This window comes from Hetaerina americana, unplaced genomic scaffold, assembly GCF_022747635.1.
Source record: "Hetaerina americana unplaced genomic scaffold, ioHetAmer1.1.p SCAF_50, whole genome shotgun sequence".
Classification (NCBI taxonomy): domain Eukaryota; kingdom Metazoa; phylum Arthropoda; class Insecta; order Odonata; family Calopterygidae; genus Hetaerina; species Hetaerina americana.
This window is the reverse complement of record NW_027287096.1, coordinates 3,563,613-3,581,042: the sequence shown is the minus strand read 5'-3', so window position 1 is coordinate 3,581,042 and position 17,430 is coordinate 3,563,613. Positions and strand designations below refer to the sequence as shown.

Sequence of the window (17,430 nt, the reverse complement as noted above, 5' to 3'; positions counted from 1 at the left end):
TTTATCCATACCTGAAAATACTGACTGCATGCTGATAAAACTACTTTGTGAGCTTTTAAATACTGTCCTTCAGCTGCCAACGTTACATCTACTAAAGTCTCACTTTCGAGAAGCGTGTCAAAAACAGAGATCAAGGTACTTTGATGATTGTTCCATCGCAAACAAAATTGTTGTTCTGATCCCATAATGTTATAAACCTGCAAACAAATGAATATATGCTTTGAAACCCAAACCGATGCAATCGCTTCAAGATGCTCTTAAAATGGATCCATTTCCTGAAGGTCATGAATGAAAAGGAGAAAATAATACAAACCAATAGTGCTGTTTCGCACTAACACTGTTAAAAAAGTATTAAAATACCACAAAATACCTCACTTTCGCCATTATTTAATGCAGAGATAATAATTACATGCATTCGATGAGGTGAGTCGGGTATCAAAAAGTACATTTGGCATGGTGGCAACCGCCATGTTAAGAATAATTAGCCACACAACCGGTGTATGGGCGTCATTTAGATTTAGCCTTCACGGTACTATCGGAGATTCAATAACTACCGTAAATATACTATCAGACAATTAATTATAATAATAAACAATCGTTACGATGAAAACTAACCAATGAAGTATAAAAAGTAATAACTTAAAAGACATTTGTGGGAGCATCATGGAACTTAAAAGCTATTCGCACAACCTTTTCACTCATCCATATTTAACTTGGTATTTCATCCATATAACAATAAGTAACTTGCAACTATTACATATGAAGTGAAAAACAAACTTATGCTTACCAACTGCGGCAATAATTCTCTTCGAACAACCTTTATATTACTTGAAAATTCCGATTCCCGCTCAATCACTTCACACTACTCTAACGTTGGTTTCTTTCACACAATGGCCGACCCTTGGAATGGCGTCGATACGTAACGATTTAAAAGGTGAAATTACATGACGCTTAAAAACGGAAAATTCACCCAGCGCCACGGCTTCCGAAGCTATGTTCTCGTTCGTGATTGGTCGGTCCGCTCAAGGCACCACCACCCTTTAGCTCAGTGGAATGAGAAAAGGTGCAAAGGAGAACGCTGAAAGAGAGAGCTGATAGGAAGAAGAAGTAGGTCTAACAAAATAGGCTCAAATCGTCAATTCTGACTTTACTGGAGTGCTGTTCACTACTCGGACTATCCGTAGCCTCGGCTTGGATTACGTGAGACGGGAGTTTCTGTTACAACCTCGGGATATGGCGATATAACCTTTTATATTGTGAAAACCTATCACAGGAAGAAGGAAACTTATCAGATTAGTGCTGTGGACGGCCTGGGACGTGTACTATATAGCTAGGATGAAGTGCTTCCCTGCAAATGTGCCCACGATAAAGCGACCTTTGAGGTGAGCATTTGCTCCCTAAAGTTTTTTGTGTAGACGACGAATGTGTAAAAATGCGATTGTGAGTGACTTCTTGTTGCCTAACGTCATTTCTCTTTGACTTGTCATTAACCTTTGCTTCATAGAGTAAATATTGGTGGAAGTTATTTGTATCGCAAAGGGTTTCAAGGAAAAATAGCGATTGTCATCAATTTAGTTGTTGTCGAAGCTGTTAGTTGGTTTAAGTTTATTTTTTCGACGGATAAAATGCGCGCATTTCAATTCGCGTTTTCCGTTTTATAAACATCCAATAGCATCAGTTGCGCTCTACTGTCTAGTCCGTAAAGGTATACAGGGGTTGTTCTTCATTCACACAGACTCTATCCTTATATTAGGATGCGGTAAATTGTTTTAGGCGTTTAAAAGGTTTGATTGATGTTTTTTTCCGACGAAAGCCGCGGGTGCGTGCAGATTTCGTCCGCTATTGTTTACCTTAACCAGACCGCTGCTGCCGTTACAAGGTTCTGACTGAAGCTTTTCTCTTTATACAGTACTAGACCGGGCACAAACATGGCAAGCCAACACTACTGTTTGCGGTGGAATAACTACCAGTCTAATATGACGTCTGTGTTTCATCAGCTTCTTCAAGATGAAGCGTTTGTTGACGTGACTTTGGCATGTAATGAGGCATCATTAAAAGCTCATAAGGTAAACGTCTCGAATTGAATGGTACATACAATCGACTGGCAATATTGTTGCTCTTGTGACTGACGTTTGTAATGAGTGCATTATTATTATGAGTTCGGCGCGAAAATATAGTAAATCACGTTTTTATATGATACGCTTAACATTTTTTCAGGTGGTACTGTCAGCTTGTTCCCCATTTTTTCAAAAACTGCTTTTGGAAAATCCTTGTAAACATCCTGTTATCATCATGCCTCAAGATGTCTGCTATAGTGATCTTAAATTCATCATAGAGTTTGTGTACAAAGGTGAAATTGATGTGTCACAAGCTGAACTGCAGTCTCTGTTAAAGACAGCTGATCAGTTGAAAATTAAAGGTCTTTGTGAAGTTTCTGACAAGAATGCTGGAGGCTCCGACGGTGTTACTTCTTTGCCAATTTCTCGACGTTCTTTCACCAAGCTTCGCTTATCTGGATATAAACGACGGTGCGTTGATCAGGTAAGTTATCGTGTTTTTTCACCTTCTTTGGCCCCTTTCCCGAGTTACGCTATCGAAATATGTAGTCGTAATCAAAGGATGCTTCATTTAAGGTAAATTGGTGCACTTTAGGGATATCTCATGTGACTTCGAGCTGTTGATCAAGTGGTGATTTATTGTTACCCGCGGTTTCGGTCAACGTAGGTTTGATTTTTCTTTAGAGAATTTGGCTATTTCTCCTGTAACTTTTCTCATTTTCATACGCATTGGTTATCAATGTTTTACTGTCAACCGTTTTAATCTTATTATTTATAAGGTTAGTATAAATTTGATTTTCATGTCATATGGATGTGGTAATTATTTTCTAGCTACGTAAAATGGTATTGTTAACGTGAAGTAGGGGCTTGTATCTAACACTTGCACTTGGTTTGGGGTTTTTATTATAATTCTTCAAATCTTAGATGTTGTTATGCCTGTTTGGATCAAATTAAGTTTTTAGTTTTCCGAGTGTCATGACCGGCGGGCTGCCCGTCTCACATCTCAATTTCATCGATCCGAGTTATTACAATTGGGTTTAACGAAATTTATTATGAAGTTACCCTCGGTGAGATTATTCGGATACGCTGGTTAATATCATGTTCTGCCTTACTCATTTCAATTATTAAGTTTAAAATGGATTTATTAATTATCATCCATAATATACCCCCGGTACAGGTTTTTGAACGTATTCCTTATATTTCCCCCACCAGTACTCTCGTCGCCATCGGATTAGGGTAGTGATTGGGGCATTATGATTGTGAGCTCTTGAAAACCGCGCATATTAAAATTTACTCAAACATTTGCTTTAGTACATAATCCGAAGTGGAAAGACTCAAAAACTTTATAAGCTATACCATAATCGTATGCTATCTTGTGTTGGACGTGAGCACGCCCCTTTAAGGAAAACTTGCTCCCCTTTTTGTAAACAAGTCAACCGAAAAAACTTGGGTTGTTGTGTACTCATTGATGCCTTTAAGTTCAGGATTCATCCATCATTCAGTTCGTTGAAAACTCAGTCAAGAACCATCGCGGGCTATTTTAGCTCTAATTGTGAAGAAAGGATAACAGTGAATTTTGCAGTCGCCTCGTTACTGTTTTCAATTTATAAACTATAACTCATGCGGTGAAACGGATATTTTGTGTTTTTTTCCATTTATCGTGTTCGGTCAAAAATTCGCCTCATGAGCAGGCCCGTTTGTTCATCTTTTAGTGATTAATTCAATGAGCTCAGTTGGAAGTCGAGGTACTGTAGCCAGCCACCTTCCAGGCGAATGTGATGTTAAACTGTTGATTCTCCTGGCGCCTTTCGTATGGATCGAGGCAGTGCCGATGCCTGATTTCTCGTCTCCCTTCCTGGCACAAATCGTTGAAGGAATTTCTCGTAGATTTCCCACCCTTAATTATTAAAATGGCCATATCCACCGCGGGATCTTCACTCCTTTGTTTGGGGACACGACAAGTATTTGGGATTGACACAATATGTCGTGGGTTTTCAGGTTCGAAGGGCAATTTTTACTGATCATCACCGCCAGCATCACCACAGCGGCCACGGAATGGGGATGGGCATGAGAAGGAGATCACTCGACACGGAACGGGGACATGGGGCAGCCGGCCTCCCGCCACCGGGTGGGCCACCAGGCGCCGCTGGTCCCGGCGGCGACTACGGCAAGGGGGCAGACCCCGGCCAAAATCAACAGCACGGTGCTGTGCCATCGAACGGTGCCCCCGGTTCCGCGGGGGGCGGCGAGAGCGGTACCGAGGGTGCCCAGGGGGATGTCAGCAAGGCCAGTGGAGAAGGTGGAGAGGGCGGGCAAGTTGGAGAAGGTGGAAGCACTGCATCCCAGGGAGGAGGGGAGGGTGGTGAGATACCCCGTCATCCCGGAGAGAAACAGGAACCCGGTGTGGTGGTGAAGGAAGGCCACGAGATGGGCCAAGGGGAAAGAGCTCCAGGGTCCCAGGGACAGGGCCAACAGGGAGGAAGAATGGAGGAGCTAGAGATCTATCCATGCTCCCCAGCAGATAGGATGCCAGGACCGAGGCCAGGTACGTTTTTTACCCCTGAAAGCTTCCTATCATCTTATTAGTTGAGTAGTGTAGTAGTTGTGTTTCGGTTTATGGCTGGACAACGTGCTAAAGTCAGATGAGAGTTGTGCTTTTGGGTGAAGATCTCTCTTGTAATGCTTTTACTGATCTTTGGTAGTCATCAATTATGGTGGCATTCAGTGACAGTTTTTGTTCATGAAAGAGTGCCACTGTTATCAATTGATGGAGCTGCTGTCGCTTAAGTGGAGTACATGATGTTTTTTAGTGTTAGTTACTTAAGTTATTATTCATTTTCAGACACTGCTCCATTAAATTTTGCATCAGAAAGGTATCTCTTGCTGTATTTCATGTGTTTTGATAATTTTGCCAAACAACAGCAGAGTTTGCATTCTAGTTCTTTTTGATTTCATGTTATTTTCATTCTCATTTGTTATATGTAAAGGCCGCTTTTGTGATTATTGTTTAAAATATATTTAATTTGTATGTACAGAACATCCCAATTACCCACGAAGACATAGTGATGAAGTAAAGGTGAAATTGGAGTTGAGGGCTATTGAACCAGATGCTGTTATTGATATTGACAGTCATATGTCTGAAAGGGTAAGTCATATATTGACCTTTTAATAATTCCATTTTTTGGGGTAATAACTATTGAGGTACTTGTAAAGTTACTTGTTAGAATCTACTTCTTCTTCTGTGCTTTTTTCTCTGACATTCGTGAGACCTGATCCCATTACCTTGTGTGCTTTTGGGGGAATGATGCTTGCATGCAAGCAGAATTGTTGGGTTTGTAAAATGGTTTAACCATTTAGATAATTAATGTGATGTTTTAATTTGTTTCTAGACTTCACATTCTGAAATATACATTTTGACTGTGAATTAGTTTATAAGGATGTAATTAAGAATAATCACAGGGAAATTTTTGTTTTTATGCTGTCTAATTTTTAGAGATATGACCAATACATTTTGTATGCTTTCTTTTTCTTAAACAACACACTACATTATATTTCATATTCGATAATCTTGTCTGTTCATATATGTTCAAGTATTCAAGGGAAATATTTAGGGTGGCTTCCATTTTTTCATCTCTGCTAATATTTTTGTGCATGTGCTCATCATTTTCTAGATCTGCATTTGGAAGTTTGCCTACCAGTTGGGGGCATTTTTTTAATACGAATTTGCATTGAAACATGCCACTTGAAGCACAAAAAAAGCTCAGGAACAAATGGATGGCAACCTTCACAATTCCTATATTTCCATCATAAAATGGATGAAGTACACACACAATATCATGTTTGTGCTTCATCCATTAAATGTCTTCTTCAGGTGCTATCATCAGATCAAAGTTATTTATGACCTCCTCTCATCCTAATGAGGAGCAGAATACTAGAATATTTGTAAATTTAATGCTCATTGACTCGGTATTTCTTTTTGTATTCTATTGTTTTTATGGATTTCTATCTCAATTAAATTACTTTATATTTGGCTGAAATTGTGATCCAATGGTAATTCTAAAAAAATCTGGTAATTGTGAATAATTATTTAGGCCAAATTGCCAGATTTCTAAGGTATAAGCTGATGTCCTCAATTTTTTGTGTATCCTTTAGTGTGAATCATGGAAATTGCTAATTAATAATTTTTTTAATGTTGGCGCAAGCAATTGAATTTCCCAGTTTATTATTAAAATAGTTCATCTCAGAATTTCTCTGCTAAAGATGCTTGAGAGGATTGTTTGCCATTGTGTGTCTTGAGTGTGATATTGATCTATTTGCGTTTCTAAGGGTGTAACAATGAGAGACTCATCTCATCTTCAGGTTGAGACAGAGTGATTTCTTAGAGTGTCATACGGCAATTATTCATTCATCCAAGTTACTTTTTTGAAATTGCTAGTCAAATTTTAAGCTATCCAGTTATAATGTTGGATTTTGGTCAGTTGATTTCTTTTTGTGTGCTTTAGGTACTTCCTTGTTAATCATTGAAAACCATTTCCACAGTGTTGTTTTGCAATTAGTTTCAATAAATTATGAATTTGCATTTCAATACACTACATCAAAGTGATAGGTTTCATTAGATTTTTAGGTTTTCAATCTTACTTTAACAGTTAATTCTATTTGCAAAATTTTGTTGTTCTGGTTCCCCTCTTCAATTTATATATTTCGAAACAAGTTGTGTGGTTTCTTGAGCACGGTCAGAAAATACTCATTGCTGGGTGTAAGGTAAATGCTGGGTATCGCTCAGGCTTGCTCAGTATTTTAAGGTTACTGAAAAACTTAATTGCAGTATAAGTATTCTGGCAGGTTAACTGATCAAATCCTTCCTTAAACTATTCATTAATTCATTGGTCATTTGTGTATTATTTTCTGCATACAGGTATAATAGATGTATAGCATATCCTACTTTCTGTTAGATTTTAACCTATGGTTCCTAAATTAGCTCACCTATTCATTATTCACTAGAGTTTCTGATTCAGAAATTCTATTTCTGTTCACAAGAATATGTATTAAAACAGTTCTTAATCAGTCTTACCTGGATGGCTATGATAAAATTGACTTAAATTAGTGCTTATTGTATACATATCATCACCCATTTTTAACCTATGACATTGATATAATTATCCCAGTACCGATCAAGATGGTACCTACTAATTTTCACCTTATATTAGAGACACTGTTATAATGTGCCAAAACAATTACCTAGAGTATATTAAATGGATACATTTTCATAATAGCAATAAGTTTTTAATTTATGTATGATGTTGGATTTTGTGTTTCTAGAAAGAGAGGAAAGGATCTTTTCAGAATCTTTCTTGAATAATATTTGTGTTATTGATAAATCAGATGAATATCCCTGTTGGTTCTTCACAGGCTTGTGTTACAAGAGTGTCTTACGTATTCATGAGATGTAATAGTTCAAAATATAATTAACTTGTTTTGTAGGGTGGCTGTTTTTATTAGAAGCTGAAAATGAATACATAACTAACCTTGAAAGCCTCCTTGACATAATATTAATTCCAGTAGTATATTTTGAAATAATGGCACTCATTGAAGGATGATCACTTTCTGGTGTTAAATACCTGTTGAAGAGATTTAAACTGGGGTGGGAAATTAATAGGGCAAAAGAAGTGAGGTGGTATATGATGTGCAAGGACATGGAAAGCTTATAAAAGACATGTTAAATTGGTGTACTTTAGGGGAAGGTGGAAGTACTATCAGGAAGTAAGAGGGGAATATTCATGGAAACTGTCAAAAATAAGTTAGAATACTTATTAATTGAACCAGGAAATATGGAAAATATTTGTAGAGGATCTGTATAGACTCTCAGCCAACAAGTTAAGATGTAGAACAACAAGAATAAGTAGATGTGGATGGCTAAGGCAATTTGATGGGTTAATAGAAAGGGCATTGAGTTAGCTGAAATCAAATATTAAAGCCGTGGGTATGTATAACATCCCTTTTTAATAGTTTAGGCAAACGAATAGAAGGGTGAGTTTTTATGGGGGAGGAATTTGGCTTGGAGATTTTGTCAGTTTAGTGTTACTTCCCTTCAAAAAAAAAGGGAGTTGATATTTGAGGACTATAAAACATTGTTTCATTTTGCATGCAGCTGTAGTGGTACTTAGGATGATCAATAGGATGAAGGCATAAACAATAACAAATGTATTAGGCTAATTAGTTTTGGCAATGAGATAATTGATGACAGTTGTTGATGTTCATGAAGGATGTTAGGAAGAGGTTTCCTAAAACTTTGATATGGACCATAAATTTGTGTGGCATGGAAACATGGTCCTTGAAGGAAGGTGAAGTGGTTGGAAAGGAAAGCAAATCAGGAAGGCCGAGGCATAGTGGATGAGGTGAAAGGATTGTTTGTAGAGATCCTAACAAAGCAGGAAAGGTAAATATAGATGTTGAAGACTGTGATAGAGGAGAGAACATCAGGCAGGAAAAGGATGGGCTTATGGGGTAGGCCTATGGGATAAGGGGGGGGGGGTGAATGTATGCGGAAGAATAGTTTAATGCAGTGTCAGATTTTTATGTGAATTTCATTCCTGAAGTACAAACTTCTTGGGTTGCAATACATTTCATGACATGAGGGACATCTTCAGGTACACTGTATAGATAGATAGATAGATAGATAATGGTCTTTATTTGGGCGAAATTGAGACCAAATGGTCCCTTCTTCCATTTAATCTTCTGTATATGGTGGTATATTAGTGAAACTTGGGCAAGGAAAGATTAGGGAAACAGGAAAATTACTGAGTCTGGAGAACGTAGGACAGAGTTTAAATGTCACCAAAGTGATGAGACCAGCTTTATCACAAATAATTTTGGTGAAATCACAAATTTGTTATTCCATTTGTAGGTGAGATTTCACCAAGCTATGTGAGAGCCTCCAATGGTTAATTTCATTCTTTTAGCAGTCATTTAATTGGTTTTCTTTATGTTTTTCAAAAAGAAATGCACCCATTTTAATATTTTATGGAGTAAAAATGAATTTGACATATAATAATACTGGTTCCAATGCAAGTGCAGGGCTATTACTGTATGTCCCATGCTGCTGGGACTTGCTTTGAGCTGGGGCATTTGTCCTGGGGAAACGTGAGCACTGGAAGATATGGCTATATTTGAGGGAAAGTGTTGGTAAGCAGCAAATATGTCTTTGAAATTCTGGTATGAGGTTTCAATCTTTTGCTCCTTTCCCACTTAGTATCCTGTTCAAAATTTCCAGTTACACACACAAATTAGTGCACTACTTTCTTTAACATATTTCTTATTAGGTTGCAAATTTAGGTGATTAGTGATCATGTTGGAAACATTGAAGCCTTTGAAGTGGAGAAGTTTTAAAATAGTTAATGGTTTAGTTTCTTGAGATTATCATGTTAGTGATTATTGCATTTTGTTAATGGATTTAAAAAGGACAGTAGACCTCAAGGTAAAAGAGTATGTATTTAGGAATATGAAATACAATAAGAGGAAGGTTATACTTTGGTAAAAGAATTAGTATCTAGGATTGTGTTGCCATTGGGCAATATTTTCATTTTATTAGCATAAGTAGAGCAATAATTCAGGAAATTGATATTTTTAATAGCTTCAGTGGCTCTAAAAGTAAGAAAAATCATCTCTAATATTCAGCTAAATCTGTTCTGTAAAAAATTTAATTATTCATAAGCTGTATTAAAATTCTACTTTTTGGTGAAGTCATTAGAGAAAGGTTTGCAAAACAGATAGAAGGTAGGGCTCCACCCAGACACCTCATAAAAATGGTAACCCTGGATTGCATAGTGCATTAATCTAAGTTTGACAGAGTTTCTGAGGGATTACTGTATGAAAACCAACGACTTTTTCTATCGTTTACATTTTCTGTGACCGTTGAGGTAGATCCATAATTACGTACTATGGGTTCTATAGCAGATATAACAAGTTCCTTTTTGTGATTCGCAGAAATTCTTGTAAGTGAAAGTTGAGATTGTTGCATGGAACTGATTCTGGTCTGAAGTCATGTAAGTACTAATTAATGGCTGATGAACGAAAACAATTCCCATTTTTCCTTTTCCACTCATTGAGTTTGTATTACTATCGTTAATCGTATTACTATCGTTGGAATCCAGGGCAAAATGAATGATTATCATATATGATATGAGTAAGGAAGCAGATGGGGGGAAATTAGATTCAATTCTTACGCAGGGATACCAGGTTGGAATATTGTTAGTCACCATCGCGTATCCGTTTTTGTCTCTTGCTGCAGAGTAAGAAACTAATGTAATATCTAGTTCCTTGTCATTTCTTTTATAATAGAGAGAGTGAATGGTAAGATTTATTAAGGTGAGCACTTAACTGTCCTATGTAGCTTGGAACTCACACTCTTCCCCACTAGTATCAAGAAAAAATAAATTACATTACATCATATTTATGCTTCACTTAAAATAACTCTTGCTCCTCATTATCTTTTGACAAACTGTAATAGTAATGTATTTATATAGTTAATGTTCAATAATAACTAAGGTAATTTCATTGTTCTCTCTGTGTGGTTGATGCCTTTACAAACATTTATATTATAGGGTTTAATGAGTGGCTAGTAAGAAATTTATTTGTTTTAGGAACTATATTAAAGTAGTGATTTCGAAACTGTTACCTTATGTTCAAAAATGTGTAGCATTCAATTGGGCTTGTTGAGAAAATTAAAAGTTGAGGGTCTGGACTAGGATCTGTTGTTTCTACATGTTTTATTAAAAAAATTGACACTTTTGTCTATATTCCACTTCATTGGTGCTGATATGCGTATTGAGAAAAATAAATGTTATTTTTCTAGATGGAGTTCACCCTGTAATAAGTTTGATTGGTGTGGGTAGGGTTCACCTTGCACTAAGCTGGACTGCATATTAAATTCACCCATCAGGGTTAATTTTTTCACTGCCATCATGATTACTTGATCATTTTAAAATGATTTTTTTTGAAAGTCATCAGACATTATTTCATTATAGTGTTAACTGATTACAGGAATGATTTTTTGTAAAATTGCTTTCTCTTGGATTTTAGTTACATACAGAAGTTAGAGGGCCTCCATTACCTATGGTTAGGTTTTTCGGTATCTCACATGTATCATCTTTTATATATTGATGTAACATAAGTAGCAAATATGCATGTTAGTTCTCAGTACTCATAAACAAGTAGTAACCTCTGAAAACTTTCCTACGTCTGCATGAAGATGGCAGCACTCTTCAAAACTTCGTGAATTTGTTCACGCATGTTTTCAAAAGTACTCAACTACATTTCAACAAATTTTGCACCCGCAGTTGTTGCTTGACAATTGTTTGAGTGAGTTGCAGTGAGAGTTTTTGTAAAAATGGAAAAAGTTGTGTATCGAACTGCCATTGAATCATTGCTTTTGAAAGGCAATATTCTACACAAATCAAAGACAAGTTGGATGTAATGTGCTGGAACTCTGCAGCATAATTATGGCAGTGAAAATTTGGGCAGTTGAATTTAAACATGACTGTCCTAATGAAGAGTGTTTGGGACTGTCAAAAACTGCAGCATCCACCAATAACATTGAAAACGTTCACCAAACGGTACTGAATGACTATCGAATTAAGGTTAGAGACACAGCAGTGGCTGTAAGCATGTCGAAAGAACTAATGAGTCATATATTGGCAGAAGAGGCTGGATATTTATAAGATATCCACTCATTGGGTGCCATGTTTGCTCTCACTGGACCAAAAATGCATTCAAGTGAACATTTTCAAGGCCCTGTTGTTTTAGTTTAAACAAAGTGAGTCAGAATTTATTGCTTTGATTCATAACTGTATATGAAACTTGGATCCACCTATACACTTTTGTGATGAAAGAACAGTCAAAACAGTGGACAGCAAAGAGTTAATCTGCTCCAAAAAAGGTGAATATAGATCCATTGGTCGGGAAGGTGATGATGACTGTTGTGTTCATCAATCATCTTAAAAAAAAGAGTAACAATGGGAGATATTATGCATCATTCCTTCAACGGCTGACGGTAGAAATTGCAAAAGAACAAATGCATTTAAAAAAAGAAGAAAGTCTTTTCCATCTGGGCAGCGCAACTGCTCATGTTTCGGCCATTGCCATGACTAAAATTCATTGCACTTTGAATTGGTTGATCACTCACGATATTCACCAGATCTGGCCCCAACAACTCTTCTGTTGCCTAACATATATAAATTACTCTTTTGCAGAGAAAAGCATGAACTACTATTTGGAAGAGAGAGTTAAAAAGATAATTGACTTAATAGGTGACTATGTTGGAAAATAAAAGTGAGTTTGAAGAAAAAATGTCTCCTTTATTAGTTAGGTCGGAAACTTTTCTATACTATGCCCAAACCTGAACTCGATCCTAGGATAGAGTACCTGATACCCTATATATTATCCATGTGGACTATATGATTTCAACCTAATTACTGGCCCTGAATTGAAAGCAGACCAATTTCAAAGTTTCGTGTAAAACTATTTAATGTCAAAATAATAGGTCATGAGAGAACTATTGAACTGCTATATCATAATTATGCATTCTTACAAATACTATATTGTATGCTCCATAGTTTTTTGCTATGCCTTTCAGATGGTTTTCATAACAATCTTTTCATCTCCAGCAAATTTAAAGGCATGTGAAATTTATCAATTGAAAAAGTAAACATGTATTATGGGTAAGACTTAATAATGATGAATGCAACCACAGTGTTATATCATCACTTACTTGCATTTGAAGTATGATATGTTTTATCTAGCCACAACATGAATGGGATTATAATTTTTTGATGATTCTTCTACAGTGAGTGAATGAAATGAAGGTGAATTATACAGCTAAAATTTATATTTGAAACATTGATATGCATTGTGTTGAAGTAGAATTCAATTTTCTTTCAAGTAGCGCACAATAAATAATGGTACACTGTTAATATATCTTAGAATTTACAAAGGAGCTTTTTTCTGTAATTTTATCAATGAATTTTCAGTTATATGATCCCAAAACCTTTTTGTTTGATTACATGTCATTTGAGAAGCAATTTTATAATGAAACCTAAGCATAAAGGTGGCCTCGATCTTATGTATTACTGTTGATGCCAAAAATTCTCATAAGTCCTTCTTTTGCCTGATCATTAACGGATTATAATGGATTTTTTTAATATGTGGCTTTAAACACTACCATAGGCACAAATTCAAAGCTTTCATAAGTTATACATTTGCACTCTATATTTGCCTGTATTTCTCTAATTTACATGCATGATAAACTTTCCTCGGAAATTTTAGGTGGAATAGGGATTCCAAAGTGTTTCTCAGGTAGTTAGGATTGCTTAAAACCTTTGAAGAAGCATGGTACTCCCAGCTAAAGCATTGTAAAAATTGGTGAATCTAAAAACAAGTCTAAGCTAAATGGTGAATGTGTGCATTCAATTTGCAAAATTGTCAACTTTCTCCTAATACCTTATTAAGTTTTTGTCATGCCACATATTTTTACAGCAAATTAACCTCATGTTGTTAATGTAGCATGCGAGTAAATTTTTAATGCATGGATGTGCATGTGAAAATTGAAAATTTCTTGAAAAATTGATTTGAATTCGTCAAAACAGGAAATGCAGTTAACATTAACTACATGAATTGGATATGAATTGATTCAAAATTTGCCTAGATAATTCATTATATATATTATTATAATTAAATTCACTTGGAAGTACGAATTTTGTTTTATTGAGCCTTAACCATAATAATTTGTAATAGACTACATTTAGGTTCCTACTCCTTTTTGTAAAATGACATTTTTAGGGGACAGGAATATTTTTGATAATTATTTTCAGTTGTGACCTCGCAACAATGCACTTTTTATAGAAATATTAACAACGTTATTATTCACCTAACACTAAAGTTCATTCAAATGAGTCCTGCTAAATGGAAAATTATAAAGAAATGTAACATGACATTTGGCTGGAGGAAGGGCTGTTAAGTGATATTGGAAGAGGGATTGCTGTATTTGTCTGGAGAAATGTCATGCATATTACTGCCATTAAATTATATTCTTAAGTCAGCATTCAATATTTTCACTCTCATTTCCTAACTGAGGCTACTTTTGATTACAATTGTATCATCTAGGAATACTACTTAGGTTATCTTTGAAGCATCTTAAAATAAATTTTTGTTTTGGGCAAAGATATGTACAGAACAAAAGCTTGCCATGACTACAGTTGTTATGTGAGTTCATTTTAATGGTTGTGCTGTTTTTCTAAAACTTCTTCCAAATGGCACACAATTTGTAGAATTTTCAGTTTTTCAACATTGAATTTCACAAAGTAAGCCAGAAATCCTAGTTAGATATAAACTCAGAAGCATTGAATGAGATAACATGCATGCCCCTTGACATTTCTCATCTCTCGACTCAATTTGATGATTGTCCCAATTTACCTGCTTACCATCATTTATCTTTTGCTGAATTTGCAAGTGAATGTGTGAGTCATAGGTGTATTGACCTGTATATATTGCCTCTTGCCAATTTATGAGCCAAGAAAATAATGACAAAGTGAACCTAGCATTGTAATTATGTAGGGGGTTAATCATTGCAATATTTAGCGGTAGAGAACATAGAAACCCTGATGTGTAAGAAAGAAAACTATTCACAGCGGTACCTCAACTTCCCAACTTACTTTTCAAGTCGGAAACTGTATTTAATAATCAGTTGTGGCCTCTATACATAAACTTATTCTTAAGATGCGGACTGCAATGAATCTAAAACAGCATATCATGAATTACTTCATGCTGGCAGCAATGCATTAAAATTAGTTCAAAGGTGTGTTCTCAAACGATGCTGTTGAGTGCACCATGCTCGTACATTTCCCACTACACACTTCACGCGTGTTACTGTTGCATTCTTGTCAGGGAGCATATATGCACACGCAGTGCTAAACCTCCCCAAATATAATAATAGTGGTATAGATGTGCTAGATTTATCTATTGGGGGATGAATACATTACATATGGTTGCCAAGTGGACGTTGCACTTCTGAAGAAATTTTAGGTCAAATCACCAAGTGCTGTTATTTACATTCCCTGACTGGATACTTGGTATAGAAGTTAATGCTGTGGTTTGTTTAACTATTTCTAAAAATGTTTCTTTGTCATTGATGAGTTTTTAACTACAAAGCAAATGACTGCACTCATAATTAGTACTGATAATTCTATGTATTCACTTTCAAACTATCTGTTGCCATCTTTGATTTTTCTTTTCTTTCCTCATGTTGAACTAACATGATGAAAGATTAACTGAAGATTTGTTTATTCATCTTAATTGTAAGTTTCATTTTAATGGATATCATTATTTTATTTGAGGTGATAAAGTAAAATTTTGGTGATCTATTCATCCATTTGAGGAGGTTTTGCTTTACTTTCAAGAGTAGAAATTAAATCATCAAAAAATATGCTTCTTGACAAGTAAATAAAAGAGGAAGAAAATCCATCGGAGTAGAAATTTACTAAAATTAGGTGTTATCGGAGAAGGGAACCATCGAATATTCCATCTGATGATTCTCGAGTTAATGTTTGGACTTTATTAATAGGCCAACATTATATGTATATATGTGTATAAATGTATATATGTGTATATATGTATATATATATGTATATATATATATGTATATATATATATACATATACATATATATATATATATATATATATATATATATAAAATGAGCTTAACAACATGGTTTTTCGACTGTCTAAATCTGGGAATAGATTGAATTTCTGAAAGATAAAACAGGAAATCAAGTTCCAAGGTACAAGTAATGGAAAAGAATGAACTGCAAAATATTTCATTCAGCTTGTTAGCAAAAATTTTAATTTCAACTTTTTATTTAACTTCTTATTTTTTTATTTGGGAAAATTATAATTTCCAATTTTTTTAGTTTTATATTTAATCGTATTGAGGAAACTAGAATGAAATACTACCTTGATCAAAAAGTTCCCGGAATAACCACCGTGTGGCGCTCCCATCGTTCCGATTTGAGTTCTGTTTTTTTTGTTAAATTGGTACATCTGTTGTTGATATTCCCTTTAAATCTTAGTGTCATAACTTGACATTTGCAAAAGTTACGTAGCCAAGAGTACATCTATCTCTGTGTGTGTTGGCGATTTTTTACAATTTCAGAAATGGATTTAAATTTGCAACAACGAACTTGTATTAAATTTTGCGTAAAAAACGGATTTAGTGGCGCACGGATGTTGGAAATGTTGGAAAAGTGTTTCGGCAACGATTCTCTAAAAAAAACGGTCGTTTACCAGTGGCACGAGCGGTTCAGAAGTGGTCGTGAGTCAATCGAAGATGATGAACGCAGTGGCAGACCATCGACATCGAAAGTCGGTGAAAAAATTGATAAAGTAAAAGAAATGTTGGTCAATAACCGCAAATTAACCATCAGAGAAATAGCGGAGGACTTGAACATTGCCTATGGATCCGCCCAAGACATTGTGGTTAATGATTTGGGTTTCCGTCGTGTAGCATGCCAAAAGACCTCAATTTCATGCAAAAAAGAGACCGTGTTGACGTCGCAAAAGACATGATTTGCGAGGCTGAATCCGATCCCACATTCATCAAAAGGATCATTACTGGAGACGAGACGTGGGTTTATGAGTACGACACGCAATCCAGACATCAGGCAAGTGAATGGCGTTCACCAAATGAGCCGAGACCAAAAAACCACGTCGTTTTCAGTCAAAAAAGAAGGCAATGCTGACGGTTTTCATGGATTACAACGGTGTAGTGCATCATGAATTTTTGCCAGAAGGCCAGACAGTAAACAAAGAGTATTATTTGGGCGTTATGAGACGTTTGCGTGAAGCAATTCGCCGAAAGAGACCAGAAATGTGGGCAGAAAACTCGTGGATTTTGCACCATGATAACGCACCGTCGCACAGTGCTATCATTATTCGTAATTTTTTGACGAAAAATGCAACAAATACCATCCAACAGCCACCGAATTCACCTGATTTGGCTCCCTGTGACTTCTTTCTGTTCAATCGAGTTAAAAAACCATTACGGGGAACGCGTTTTAGCAGCCGAGAGGAAGTAATGGAAAAATCGCAGGAAGCACTGATGGACATACCGAAAACCGAATATAAAAAATGTTTCGAGGATTGGATCAAGCGCTGGCATAAGTGTGTTGCAGTCGATGGGGATTACTTTGAAGGGGACAATATAGATTTAGATGAATAAACTTGTATTTTTAATTTTCTGAATAAATTCCGGGAAATTTTTGATCAAGGTAGTATGTGATTTTACATAGCCAGCCTGAAAAACTCAGGGTATTGAAGTAATATTC

General features: G+C 35.9%; 2 protein-coding genes across 14 annotated transcripts in view; one reads left to right on the top strand and one right to left on the bottom strand.

Annotated features, from left to right (window-relative positions):
- lola (longitudinals lacking) overlaps positions 1–899 on the bottom strand; it is a 104,239-nt gene extending 103,340 nt beyond the window's left edge. For all 13 annotated transcript variants that reach the window (XM_071593091.1, XM_071593087.1, XM_071593095.1 and 10 more), the window contains exons 1-2: positions 788–899; positions 12–197 (exon numbers count right to left, since the gene is read on the bottom strand). In XM_071593091.1, coding sequence (XP_071449192.1) covers positions 12–185 — 174 coding nt within the window. In that variant the 5' untranslated portion in view covers positions 186–197; positions 788–899. The remainder of the gene's footprint in view (positions 1–11; positions 198–787) is intronic.
- Positions 900–1,093: 194 nt separating this feature from the next.
- Positions 1,094–17,430, top strand: part of psq (BTB-domain-containing protein pipsqueak) — a 30,012-nt gene continuing 13,675 nt past the window's right edge. The window contains exons 1-5 of the mRNA XM_071593066.1: positions 1,094–1,382; positions 1,910–2,066; positions 2,218–2,541; positions 4,056–4,602; positions 5,093–5,202. Coding sequence (XP_071449167.1) covers positions 1,336–1,382; positions 1,910–2,066; positions 2,218–2,541; positions 4,056–4,602; positions 5,093–5,202 — 1,185 coding nt within the window. The 5' untranslated portion in view covers positions 1,094–1,335. The remainder of the gene's footprint in view (positions 1,383–1,909; positions 2,067–2,217; positions 2,542–4,055; positions 4,603–5,092; positions 5,203–17,430) is intronic.